A 14121-nucleotide genomic window follows, 5' to 3' on the forward strand; every position below is an offset into this window, starting at 1 on the left:
CTATTCAAAGATGAACAACTGTTGTAGACAGAGACATTTTGCACATGTCTTAACTGCATTTAAGGTAAAGATCCGCCCACTCTGAATTACCCTTGCGAAGTGATGGATGTCTGGTGTTGTGATTACTTCGAGAAAACAGAGGGGGTTACTTGGCATTAAATTTGTAATTTGAACTTCACGGCCTCCCCTACAGCTCTTCAGCTTGAATCGGGGTTACCTTCTACTTTTGTGCTTGCACTGGCAGGAGCATTGAGGTGAGGGAATAGTTTATGGGGAGGTGACATGGGCTTTATTCGAGCTGCACCAAAATTTGAAAACTTTTAAAGTGTGAAAGAAAAAAGCACTTTTTTTTTATTCTACCTATAGGAAAGCCTTGGAAACGTTTGAAATTGTTCAGACTGGGAATCTCCCTTTCCCAACATCTATGTTAAAATATGATAACAAAGTTACTGTTTACAGTGAGAAGAGATATCTCACTCTGCAGTCAATCTGTAAGGAATTAAATAATAATAGGTAATAGTATCTATAAACTATCCCAACCTTATTTTTATGGAATCTTCTGCACTGTGAATGCAGAATTATTTTGTTATTAAAATTAAACCAACTACCGCTATGTGACAGTACAGTAGTATGAGATGGTATTCCAAAGTATGAGAGGTATGTGCAAGCTTTGCCTTTCCCATGTTCAGAATTTGAATCACGTGATTTTTGTATGCCCAAATCTGAACTTTGCCGGTCATCACTTTTTGAGACCAATCTTTTTAAAATATAATATAACTCTAGTTGCTGATGCTAGACTTTCCTTGTTTACCCCTCTCTCTGAAATGACTTGTGCAAAAGATATGTTTTAAAAACATTTCAAATGCGTGTTAAAACTTTCTCTGGATAATTGCTAAAGCTCCTAGAACTCCACTGTATTTGTAAAGAATTGTAAATTTTGCTTACAATTGAAGGTTAATGAATTTGGTAAAATACTAACATAAGTATTTTTGTTACTTATTAATTTACTAGTAAGATTTGTATATATTTAATCTAATTGTCTTTACAGTACTTTATCTGTGGATTTCCACTTTGTTTTTTCATGTATAGGTTTTTTTTCATTTAATTGTTTCTACAGCATCTTACCTGTGGATTTGAATCTAATTATCTTCTTGGTAGCATGGAGTGTAATAACCTTGAAATTGCGCTAACGCATTTGCACAAGTTGTTTTAGTCTGTATTTTGTAATTGTTACATTCGTAAAAAGCAATGTTGTGTATTATGGAATTTTATCATTGTACAGATTTTAAATGTGTTCTACTTGGTTTTCTATTTAAATTGTGGTAGTAATGATGCTTTTTGGATATACTGTTTTTTTTCGTTTTTTTTATGTGGACTTCGGTTGAGATCCAAAACATAAATAAAATCAAATTTGAAACTGTCTTAACTGCAGTGGCCATAAGTGTGCCTACATCTGTTTTCCAGGTGGGGATTAACAAGTTTAAATGAGTGCCTAGATTTTTGATCGTAAAGTTTTCTTGTAACATGCTGTTTTATTATTGTACTTATTTACAACTGAAAGGTGATGTGCAATAATTTCTGAGTATAGACAGTCATAATAAATGTAGGCAAATTTTGAAATAAAAACAAACTCCTAGTTTCTTTTGCGAACTGATTTTATTGAGTGTATAGTTGTAAATAGTTATTGTGTGCAACAATTTAACTATTCATTAAAAAGAGCTTATTTCCCCATTCAGAAAGTCATCAAAATATATATACCAAATTACACCTTAGTTAGATATAACTGACCCTGTATTATATATTACATTTATCTTAAGAAAGAAATATGTTAAAAGGCCAGATTTTTAATTGATTTTATTGCTGTTATAGAATGCAATAACAGTAATAAAATTACCATTGTATGCCATTCTGGGAAGTGATAAAATAAAATAGGTAAGGCAGGATCATAAGTCAGCCCAGAAATGATGAATCAGTGGGGGGAATTGGAGGAGGAATGGAGGCCAAATGTCAGAGGGTCAGACCACTAAAGGCCTAATTATGAAGGGGAGGGAAAAGAACACGGCAGGAGCAAACTGGTAAGATATGGCGGCTGTTTTGGGGTGGCGAGGAAAGGGGATGTTCCCCTGTATAGAGCGCAATAAAATGACTGTGCTACACGCAGTCAGAAAGGTTGCGACAGAGCATGAGAAGCAAGACAGATGAGGGCCAGTGATTGCCCATGGTTTGAAAAGTGTGGAAAGAGTACCAATAGGGGCCCCAAATGGTACTGGCAGGGCATTTTAAGTAAACAGCAGTCTTCATTCTGGCTCTTAAAATTTCATGTTTTACAACTATAGGTGTACGCCAAACAGTCACATAGAACAAAGTGTGTTGGATAAAGAGTAAGGGCTTGCTAAATGTGTCATGCACACTAGGAGGCTACTTGACGGCTGCGGTCCCAGTGTGTTTTTTTATATGAGAAGTATTCATCCATCTATAAATACTATTCAATACTTCATACAATGATGACACTTCATATGTGTTAATTGACTACACAGACTTTAAAACACCTGAAGCTTGAGCCTGCGTGATCTATGTAACCTGAGTGATAGTTTTGTTGCCCAAACCCTTAATGTACATTCACTGAATGTACAATCAGTGTGACCTGAAGGATAGGAATGTTGTCTGAAACTTGGCCTTGCAAGGTCTGTGTAACCTAATAGATGACGTTGTTTGTAGTTTGAGCCTTTTATATCTGTGTAATGTTAGGGATTGCTCTGCTGTCTTATTTTTGAGGCTCAAAGATCTGCATTCCCTGATGAATATTTCTGCTCCATGAAGAGCTGCTTGCAAAATCTGCTTAAACCTCAAAGATAATGCTGTTATCTGAGGTTTGAGCATATGTAATCACTGTAACTCGAGTAGAAGATCTACTGTCCTAAGCCTCAGCCTGTCCTAAAAGTTTCACCCAACGCATCAAAATTTGAGATCCATGCACCTGAATATTAACTCTGCTGTTTGAGCCTTTAAAATCTGTCAAACCTGATGGAAAGTTCTGCTCTAGGAGGCCTTTATTTTAAACGTCTTTATTTATAATTTTACCAAAATGGAAACATTACCACAAACACACATATGAATGTAGCAACCTGGCAATTAAAGTATTTTGGTATCAATTACATTTCTACACATATTTAATGACAAATCACTCTTCATATGAGCTGGGAGTCATTGAATCCTCATATACCAACCTAGTATTCAGAATAAATGTGATTTGGAGGTTAGACACATTACCTTTATGTTATGAATTTGTCTTTTTTAAGAGATTTGCTGACCTACATTTGGCTTAGTTTACAGTGTGATCTTTTAAACCTCAATCGTGCTGACAAAGTCATGATATCTACAGACAACTAAGTGCTGAAAGAGTGCAGTTTTCAATAATGGGTGCCAGCAAATATTTCAAGAGGCATATCCAGGTTTTCTTGGGGAAATTTCTGTGAGAGGGATAATGATGCAAGAAAGGGGGTGGTGAGAGGGCCAGATGAGTTACATTCAATGGGAGCTGGTATTTGATTGTCAAAGTTTCTGCGATGAGGAGTTTGAGAATTCTGACTTTGTTGCTGGTGCATAAGGTGGAGAGTTGGTGTATATTCAGCAGATGGAATAGGATATTAAGGGCTAAATAAGGCTTGCACTTAATTTTGCACCAATCAACAACATTCAAATATCTGAGGTAGTCGCTGTTTGAAGATCGAATTTGGCCGAATATCAGGTATTCAGGAAACTATTCTTAAAACTAGTGTTGAGTTTGGACGGATGGCAGATGACATGAGATGACTTGTACCCAAAGATTAAAATCAGATTGCTACTTTGAGGAATTTTAATATAGTGATGGAATCTGTCAGCAGCATTTTTTAGATTAAAAACTCTTCTCAAATGATGGTGTTTCCATTACCTTTCCTGTGTTAACTTGTTTGACAGTAGTAGTGTTGAGGTCCCCATTATTACCCGAGTTGGAGACCCATGTTTTAGTTTAGTAATGCTGTTTGTGTCTTATTAACATTTTATACGTTTTTATTCATGGTTAGCGCGGCTGCTTTTTAGCAAAGGCTTTTACATATTTTTACCAGCTGCTTCAACAAGAAGGCTAGGACTGGGTTTGTCACTTAATCAGCCATTGTACTACATATAAACTGTAGTCTTTGTCCAAGGTTATTACATGCAGTACATGATATGCAAACTTGTGTTGCCAGTCCAGAAGCCAGCTTCTATCTCCAAGACATAGCCTTACATCAGAACTGTGGTCCTAATATAGCATGGTTTATTATTTAAACTACACACTGACCCAAGGAGGGCATTCCGGTCATCATCATCCTGGGACGCCTACTGTGCGTCCGGCAGTTTTGCATGTGCTGATTTTCCTGCTTCCCAAAAGGATCTACACGACAGACTGATTCCTGATATTCTATCCAGGTAAGGGACTTGGGCTAATCCCTAGATCGGGCCTGGAAGAGGTTTACAAGCTCTATGCTCTCAGAAGTAGACATAGACTAGGGGGGAATCTTTAGAACATCTAGAACCACACACAACATGGTGGGGTTGTTCATCTTCTTCACTCTGTTCATAATGTTGGTTACCTTGCTTTGTTTCATCTGCCTAATTATCGCAGAACATGCTTTTTTTTTATACCAGATTGCTTCAATAATGTATTGAAAACTAATTTTGCATCTACTGTCTAGCCTAGGTGTGCGTGAATGAGCGAAAGGAGTATGATCTGGTTCCACAACTTTCCCGGGGAGTCGGAGTTCCATGTTCAGGTTGCCGTAATCACCATTTGCTCTGACATGTTTGGAGACTTGGGGGAGGCACTGTGAGTTAGCCAGGAGCTACTAATAGTAGGTCCTGTCGTCCTCAACACGCAGGCCTATTACCAAAGTAGGAACCACATAACATGGCGCCACTAACGTATCAATGTCAGGTACTTATTTAACAGATACGTCAGATCTCCTGAGTATTTCTCCCTCTCCTATAGCTAAAGTGCCCTGATGACCTTTTATACGGAGAGAACTGTGGCGTGTGAGGTAAATCCTCCTCAGCTATATATGTAGCACCTATATTTGCCTATAGGTTATTCAGCTTGAACTCTTAAAAAAAATACCCTACTTAGTGTTTCGAATCTGATTTCTGTCTCACAAAATGGTGACTCCAATAGTTATTCCAGTAAAGTGTAGACATGCTGTCACACAACATTTACTTGCAAACGGGCTACCTAATGGGTTGGAGATGTTTCATTTGTGGTTAAGGGACGCAAACCATTTTATGCATGGGTCCATTTTCCTGCCAATACAAATACATTTCATCCATACACAGTAGCAAATATTCCACAACAATACAGAGCAGAGAATTACTTAGGAATAGAATAACTGGGGTTGTATTACACTTACAACGCACTTTCTTTGTTTGCGCCATGGTGCATCTTTCAAAAGGTGCACCCTGTGCAAACAAGGAAAGTGTGCTGTGTTAGAGTAAATGCACTGCCCCCACAGGAGCCATGAACTCGTGCTGTCCTCAGGGCAGAGCATTGAATAGAAATACGGACCAGCTTTTTAAATGCTGCTCTGTTTTTCTCTGTGCAGGCGGCTCCCAGCCTGCACTTTTAAGGAGGATTGGTGATCCATTGGACCCCTGTTCTCCCCTCTAGAGGGATTCCTTTAGAAGGTGTCCTGGAAGTAAACCACCTTTTTGTAGCGCATTTTGAGTACGCCTCCTAAAGGGATGTTTGTCTCTGCGCCCAAGTCGGTATTACGGCGCAAGCACAGAGGTTAAGAGATTCCGTTATTTGCGTGGGACCACGCCCCCGTGCAAATGAGGGAACACCCTCTAATGATAGCGCTTGCTCACATATAGCGCCAGCGCTATGTATATTACTGAAGGGGCCGTACAAGCGTTTGCGACCCCTTCTAGAATACCAAAGTGCCCCGGGGGTGCGCAAAGCAGGTGAAAATGGCTGTTGCGCCCCCGGGGCACTTCTATAATACAGCCCCAGGAACATAAAAAAAAATAGGTTCCATTTCACATGTTGTTGAAAACATTAGACAGGGTCCCCTCAGTAATGAACAGGTCTCAAGGCCAGTTCTAGCTGCCTACACCCCTTATCCTAATGTACAAAACGTACAGGCAGCAGATATGCACCCATTATATAATAATTTAGAAAGATAATAGAGGCGCTCAGTAAAATTTGTAATACGAACATAGAATATTGCCCCAGTAAGGGCTGCTTCAGCTGCCCAACAACAGTTGGCTACACCAGGGATAAACCCAGGAACTATTAATGCAATTATTGGTAATGTACCAACCAAACAAGAAGAAATTCTGTTTTGATTGCTCAAAAAACAAGCCAGCTGGAAGCAGTGTTTCCTCCACATGGGATACCAAGATAAACAGAGAAGTCTAACCAGGTGCTTGCTATTTGGGATGGTTCCCTCACTAGATGATGGTGCTACATGGGGCACAGTTGTTGCTGCAATATGTACCCTAACACATGGTACACCATCATGTTCGGTTCTTTGAAACAAATTCTAAATAAACACAGGCCTGCCCCTGCCTTAGACTTGGGGATGAAATTAATGGGTAATTTTGCCACCATAGCCTCAATTATTTTAGGCAGCATTAAAGGGGAAGCAGCAGCGTTCGCACTACGTCAACAGCTCGCACAAGTTCCTCCAAAAGATCTGGAATGCGACCTACCAAAAATATTTTCTGAGACTTATACTAGTATAGGTCAGGATAATTTGGGGTCCAGACCAAATAAGCCACAGCTTAAAGGTAACTAAGAAAATTATAACACTAAGCAAGTGCAGGAGGTTTCTAAAAAAAAAAAAAACACTGGGATAAGCAAAAATCAAATAAGGACAAAGTTAAATCAGGAGCAGAATATCCGCAGGCAGAGACCATAAAGAGACGTTACAAGTAACATAACCATGATAATTTGAAACAATCTGACAGGGATCAGTATAATGATACACACCCTTCTTTTTCCTTGCAAGACTCTTCTGACAAATGGACCAAGGGAGGTGTGCGGTCAGAATGCAGAAGACTACGTGAAACAGAAGGAGGACTCATAATGATCGTCTGTCGTAATAAGAATAAGAAAGGAAGAGAGAATTTGACAACAAAAACACCAATGTAAAAAGAAGGTGGGTGTGGGAATTTTGGCAAAATATGCCACACATATTGAGAACATTACTGAAGAACAGGACGTGGCTAGTGACTCTGCTAGACAGTGCAGCAAAGGTCATAATAGTTCGCCAGAATCTTCAGGAGTTTCTGGATGTGAGAGCAACTAATAACTATATAGAAGTTGAAACCCCAGACAGCAGTGTCGCCCCTTTAGACTGAATCTATAAATTAAACATTGCGATTGAGGGGAACATAATGTGCACAATTAAAAGTAATTTTCAGGGGGAAAATTAACGCTCAGCTACGACATTCTGATGGCAGAAAAAGATTGGCTGCCAGAGTTTGTTTGAACCCTCAGACAACAAGATGTCATCATTTTGCCATATTTTTCAATCCTGGTTCTAGAGCAAGTAAAATAAGCCTGTGATGCAGATTGGGCTCTAGCACAGGTGACAGCGATGTACCGCAACCATGTGAGCTGGGATAGGGATTCTTCTCATCATGTTATACCTATACGGGCTAACCCGCAACTACAACCACAGTACCAGGGAGTAACTGAACCCTGTCTATCTCCAATGAACAACCCTTTGTACCCTGTAGATAAGCTGGAACATTCATGTTGAATAGTCTTCAACAACACTTAAATAGTCACACGCACATAAAGCAGGATTATAACTGCTTTTTTCTTGGACAGTTCTCAATGCCAATTTTGTCTACTCCCCAAGGGTATAAGAACAGTCTGTTCTCAGCCTATGCAGCATCAATACTACACAATATTAATTATGAGGCGTTGTCCTACATAGATTACATCTATCTGACAGACGACGACAAACACACATTTGGCCATGGTAGCTTGCAGTGTGTTGGGATTTGCAGAACATGGCTACAAATTCAACTTTAAGAAAACAAACACTGCTTTTCTCAGTTTCCTGTTTTTGGGATACAAGCTTTCTAATGAGGAGAACGGTATGGCACTATATTTTCTTGGGAAGAGTACACAATTACAACCATCTAATACCATCAAAAAACTGAAATTCTTGTTTGGATTCTTTATCTTTGGCAGAACATACATACCTGATTATGCACAACGCATAAAACCACTTTTTATTTTAATACGTCCAGATTTCCCTTGCAAACACTGGACACCACAACAAACACAAATACTTAGATTGTTACAGACATGCTTGAAGCTAAACACCTACATACAGGTGGAAACAAAACAAATTTGGTCATCCGGATGATTCTGGGTGCTACTGGCTTTAAGTGTGGCACATTAAATGAAGGTGACACAGTCTTGACTGCATATAAATCACATCTCTAGTCCAATGCAGAAATGTGTTTAGCATCCACTGAAAAAAATAGTGACTGCAGTTCACATGGCTGTTATTAAGGAGAGACCATTGGCCCAGGGAAAACGCATCAATATTGTGACCCTAGTCCAAGCCCCAGAGACTGTTATGAAAGCCAGTGTTCCAAACGCAAAAGTACTACATCCACAATAAACAGAATGGGCCATCTCCTTAACTGCCACTGAGATTGATAATGTCTTTGACCCAAAATTACAAACTCTGGAATTTCGACAATATGAACTTGAGTACCCCATGCCCGCTAACGTCATGCTTGTAGATCACTACAAATACATCATTTACACTGATGGTTCAGCTCAACCTGCTGTAGGGCTCAAACATCAATGCTGTGTCTTGCGCAGCTGTTTATAGAGTGATAAGGGTTGGAGAATTCCACCCTCAACAAACCTTTACACAGGCCCTTAGGGATTGTACCGCAAAACTTGCTAAACTGAATGCATTGATTTTAGCATTGGGAAATATGATTCTTGAATTCCCCACATTGACTGTGTGTGATTCGTGCTATTGTATCAAGTCTTTCAATGATAACTTTCACTATTGACGCCCTAACAGATTCAGAGACTCCAAAGGAACCACCATCAAGCATAAAATGCTTTGGAGGAAGATGGAAGCTCAAAGGCAGTCTGTCACAGACATACTGAGTATATGGTCTGGTAGTTTGTCATTACAAACTCCACTGCCCCATAATGGCTTCACTGAATACTGGGAAGTTTGGTATCAAACTTCTCAGCACAATAAACCCACACTGATGCCAGTGTGGGATTTATTGCAAAATGCACACAAAGGGCATCTTAGAGATGCCCCCTATATGTTAGCCAAACTGCTAGTGTAGGACTGACCGGTCTGTGCCAGCCTGCGACTTTCAGACAAGTTTCCGACCACATGGGGTGAGTGCCTTTGTGCACACTGTGGCGAGAAACAAAACCTCCCCACTACAGGTACTTTAACACCTAGCTGTGAGCCTCAAAGGCCCAAGCCTCAGATTACAGTGCCCCAGGGCACTCCAGCTAGTGGAGATGCCCCCTCCCCCAGACAAAGCCCCTCTTTTGGTGAGAAAATCAGGGAAAACCACCCCAGCCAAGACCGCCTCTAAGGTGTCCAGAGCTGAGGTGACACCCTTCCTGCAGTATCTTCCTTCTTGGTTTGGGGGACATGGACCAATGGGATAAGGTTTGTGCCCCCCTCTCCAAAGGGAGTGAGCACAAGGAAGGTGTAGCCACCCTTAGGGACAGTAGCCATTGTCTACTGCCCTCTGACCCCTAAAGCTCCCCTAAATCTAGGAATCTCAAGGGCCACCCTGGAATCTTAAGGGCCGCCCTGAACCCAGCTCACCCAGATTCCTGGTGACCTAACAAGAAGAAGAAGAAGGACTGCTAAGCTGAAACTCCCCAGCAGAGAAGAAGGAAGACGACAACGGCTTTGGCCCCAGCCCTACCGGCCTGTCTCCTGCTTCAAACAACCTGCAAAAGATCAGCAACGCGTCCAGTGGCAGCAGTGGCCTCTGTCCAACTCCAAAGGACTGCCCTGCACTCAAAAGGACCAAAAACTCCTGAGGACAGCGGCTCTGTCTAAGAAAACCTACAATCAAGGACTCCCACCTCACTCCCGATGCATGACTCATGACCCCTGTGCACCTGACGCCCATGGCCCGTGTCCAGGTGGTCCACCCAGCAAGAGAGGGTCCCCAGGCGAATGAGCAAGTGCCCACCCTGGGTTGACGTCTCCACCCCTCCACGACGTCGCCTGCAGGAGGAATCCCGCTGACCCCCCTGACCACAAATCTCCGCACAAAGATATCCGATGCCTAAAGACACACTGCACCTGCAGCCCCCAGGCCTTGGAGAACCCGCCCCCCGGTGCCTCTACGTTCAGCAGGCAGCCCTCCTCCCTGTCCAACATGTGGTGTGCCTGAGACACCCTCTGGACCTCGCCTGCAGCCTCTGAGTGACCCCAGGGTATCTTCGTAGACCAGCATTGAAAACCAGATGTCCTGTTTGCACCCAGCACCCATCCGCCCCTGTGCGCTGAGGGTGTGTGTTTGGTGCCTACTTGTGGCCCCTTCAGTGTTGTTCTAATCCCCCCCTGGTCTGCTCTCCGAGCCACAGATACTTAGCTGCAGACAGGCCTGATTCCGAGTACCCCCTGTCTACATAGGAGCCCACGTTACATTTGCTCAACTTTGATCTCTGCACCCGACCGGCCCCTTGTTGCTGGTGGTGGGACTTTGGGGTTCACCTGAATCCCAACCAGTGGACTTCCTAAAACCCAGAGACTGAAACTGTAAGTTTTGTACTTACCTGTAAAACAATTTAACATTTCTTGCACTCGGGAAGTGTTTCTGAAAATTAAATGTGAAAGATCTTGAAATTGAAGGCTAAAATGTAAGTTGGTATCACTAGCTTGAGTAGTGGGAGCAGTACAAGTTAGCAAACTGAATGGAGTATGAACAATGGGTAGCCTCAATTGAAGCCCTGATGACAAGATATCATGCATTTGGAGCAGCAAAATTACAAAGTGATATGCTAGTCTACAATTAAAACCGGAATTTAGAAAACTTCCAACCTTCCATTAAAATCAAAATGTTGATTCTTCTATATTGCTTCTTACGATAAATTCTGAAATAAACTATTTAATAATTTGTGTATTTGTTTGCTTCTGTATTTCTGAGTACTATTTTAGAGAAAATTACAAGGCCTTGGCCCTCGTCTACCAGTAATGGCTCAGTTAGGATCCGCGGATTTCAAATGATGATTCAATAGGGGTCCAAAACAGTCAAAAGGTTAAGAACTGCTGTTCTACAGCATATATCTGCTGCTGGGCTGTACAAGCACAGTCTCACGGGTAAGCTTGTAATTCTGGTGGCACAGAATTATAATGGAGATAGAGAACCATCATACTTAGTGGGACTGACAGGGAAGGGCATAGTTAGAAAAGCAAAAGCCAGCTGTGGCAAGACAGGGCGCAACGAGCAGGACCGAGGTCACTTTTAATGGGTGTTTTTAGGTCTTGATAGGGAGACCATTTAACAGTGAAAGCAAATCTATTGCAGTGGCTCTGGAACAATTTTCAGAGTTGGGGTGGTGGTATCAATTTTATGTCACAGAAGTCATAAGGATTGTAAAAAAGCCAAGTGTTACACAAAGAACAAGCTTAGAAAATGAACCAAGCCCCTTCAGAGTGGTTAGGGTGTAGTATGAGGTTGGGTCTGCATTTTAAAGCACACTGTTGTAAATGCATTACTAAAGCATCTTATGGCATTTAAAGGCAACACATTCTCCATTGAATTGGCCACTGGATTTGCACAAACATGCAGTTGAACCAATAGAACTATATATAGCACAAATGTTAATATATGGAAAACGAGTTTCAGCGAATATTTATCACTTGTGCATCGTTAAGTGTCTTGATCAGTTTTGATCATATTAATGATGTTTCATCACACATCAGATTTGAAACTAAATGTGCTTCATTTGCACTTTCCAAACTGCGGATATATTTTGAAATATTTGGATAGCCAACCTTTTCACACTCCCTGTAACCCCAGCAAGATTGTCACATAGCTCAGTTTATGACGCCCCTCAGACAAAGATAAGTAAACATCAATATCCAAAAAATAAGTAGCAATTTGTCAGAAGACATAGCCTGAAATGTGAACTCTTTCCTTGAACGCATTGGAAATAACTCAAGAAAAAAAACTAATCTGTATTGCTCGTTCACCTTCTGAGCCTCAGCATGAATATTTGACATCAATTGGAAAGCTTGGTAGGCTGCTGAGCAGCTGGGCACCAGCTCTGGTATTTCGCCTTCCATTATTTTCCATCATCGCTTCGAGGCCATCGCTATAGTTTATTAAGCTTAAGAAATGAATAACAATTTTTCAACTCTAGGGCAAGGAGCAGTTATCTTAAATGAATAACCTTTTGAAGTCTATTTGATGTACTTACCCATCAAAATACTCAACAATTTTTGAACTCTCGAGTTTACTCCAACTATTCTGTAAAGGCCTTGCTCATTGATCCCTGTGGAAAAGAAAGACTTCATTTAATGAGATATATTTAAAAAAAACTAACATTTATTTCCTATTCATGTGTTTCTTTAATAGCTACAGTAATTAAAACATCCCCAAGCACATAGCCCTGGTGTTGAAATCCATGAAAACATTTTTGATCCCTACTGTAGAATGTTCGTGTTCAGCAAAATACTGGTTTGTGTTCAGCAAAATACTTAGATCACTCAGTGACAGCTCCTCTTGGTACTCCCAAACAGCAGGCACCGTGGGCGGGGATGGGGGGGATACACTACGTGGGGCTCCGCGTCTTTCATGGATTACTGTAAGGCAGTAACTTGAAATGTGTAATAAAAAGCGTCTTAAAAAACAAACAGCCGTGGACGGCTGTGCGGACCTATAATGTCGTCGTGCAAAGGGACAATGCTGCCTGTGTCCCGAGAAACACATAACTTCTAAATCATGGCTGGAGGTCTACCACCCTACCGCTTCTGACGGGTAGAATGCAGATGCATCAAAGTAAACGTACAAATATTTCATACATACAAACTAGTGGCTATCACATTAAAAAAACACAACACGGATTGTGTCAAAGAAGGTCTGCTGTGAATGCCGTAGTCAACTGCCGCTCTTTGTGACTAAATGAAGAATGAACATGAGAGATTCACTTTGAACCAAAGACGGATTCGTAGCCATGCCTGCGACACTCTATCCAGAGAGCGGAGGAATCCAGGCAGCCAGTGGCTGAACACTGTGCATCAACGAGAGGAATCCACACTTCGGTGGTGGGAGTCGATGGCTGGTAACAACCTGAAGCCTGTGACAAATGCAGAGCCGTATACGGTCCACAGTGTTGCAGGAGCAGAGCAAGGGGCAGTATATAAACACCTACCAGTCTTCATCTGCTGTCACATAGGGTGGGGCAAGAGGCCTTGACCACAGCACTGCTCTCACCTAGACCATGCAAGTGGTGTTTACCTTGGACTCTGAACCTATGCATACATACAACATATCCGAATTCATCTGAATGTGAATAAACCTTAATTTGGGTGGCATATAGCAGGAACTTTCCATTCACTCAGATCATCAGTTTTGAGCCTCCTAGGCATTCCTAGATTTTATTAATGAAACAAACTGGTGGATTTACAGTTTTCGTGAAATAAGATTAATGGAACACATCACTTTCACTATGCACCACAAGGAGTTCTTCAAAAGCAGCAACGTATGGCCTTCAGTTTCTGCCTGCCACATTTTAAGATTACTAGACTCTGGTTTAGAACCAGGAGGCCTCAATCTTGGCAGCGACACTTCAAAAACCAGTATAAAAAAATCTTCCAAGCTGCAAAGATTGGGTTAATCTTCCAGGAACGCTCAGATGCAGCAAACATTCATTATCTGGCAGCTTTTCAAAAGCCTGGGAGAGACGAGATGTTGGGCAATGTCCAATTCACAGTGGGCGAAAGTCCAAACCAATAATTAAAAAAAACAAGCTAAACATTGCTGCAATATTTGGCAAGATCCACAAGGAGATATTGGACGGAAATGGCATGTAAACTTCATTTCATCCCTCCATTAAACATTTACAATTAGCTA

At 41.4% G+C, this 14121-nt stretch overlaps 1 protein-coding gene across 2 annotated transcripts in view; it reads right to left on the reverse strand.

Annotated features, from left to right (window-relative positions):
* The window catches only part of ARHGAP26 (Rho GTPase activating protein 26), a 1945875-nt gene that overhangs the window by 844845 nt on the left and 1086909 nt on the right, over nucleotides 1-14121 (reverse strand). For both annotated transcript variants that reach the window (XM_069244698.1, XM_069244699.1), the window contains exon 14: nucleotides 12467-12541. In XM_069244698.1, coding sequence (XP_069100799.1) covers nucleotides 12467-12541 — 75 coding nt within the window. The remainder of the gene's footprint in view (nucleotides 1-12466; nucleotides 12542-14121) is intronic.

Source organism: Pleurodeles waltl, chromosome 7 (genome assembly GCF_031143425.1).
Source record: "Pleurodeles waltl isolate 20211129_DDA chromosome 7, aPleWal1.hap1.20221129, whole genome shotgun sequence".
NCBI lineage: Eukaryota > Metazoa > Chordata > Amphibia > Caudata > Salamandridae > Pleurodeles > Pleurodeles waltl.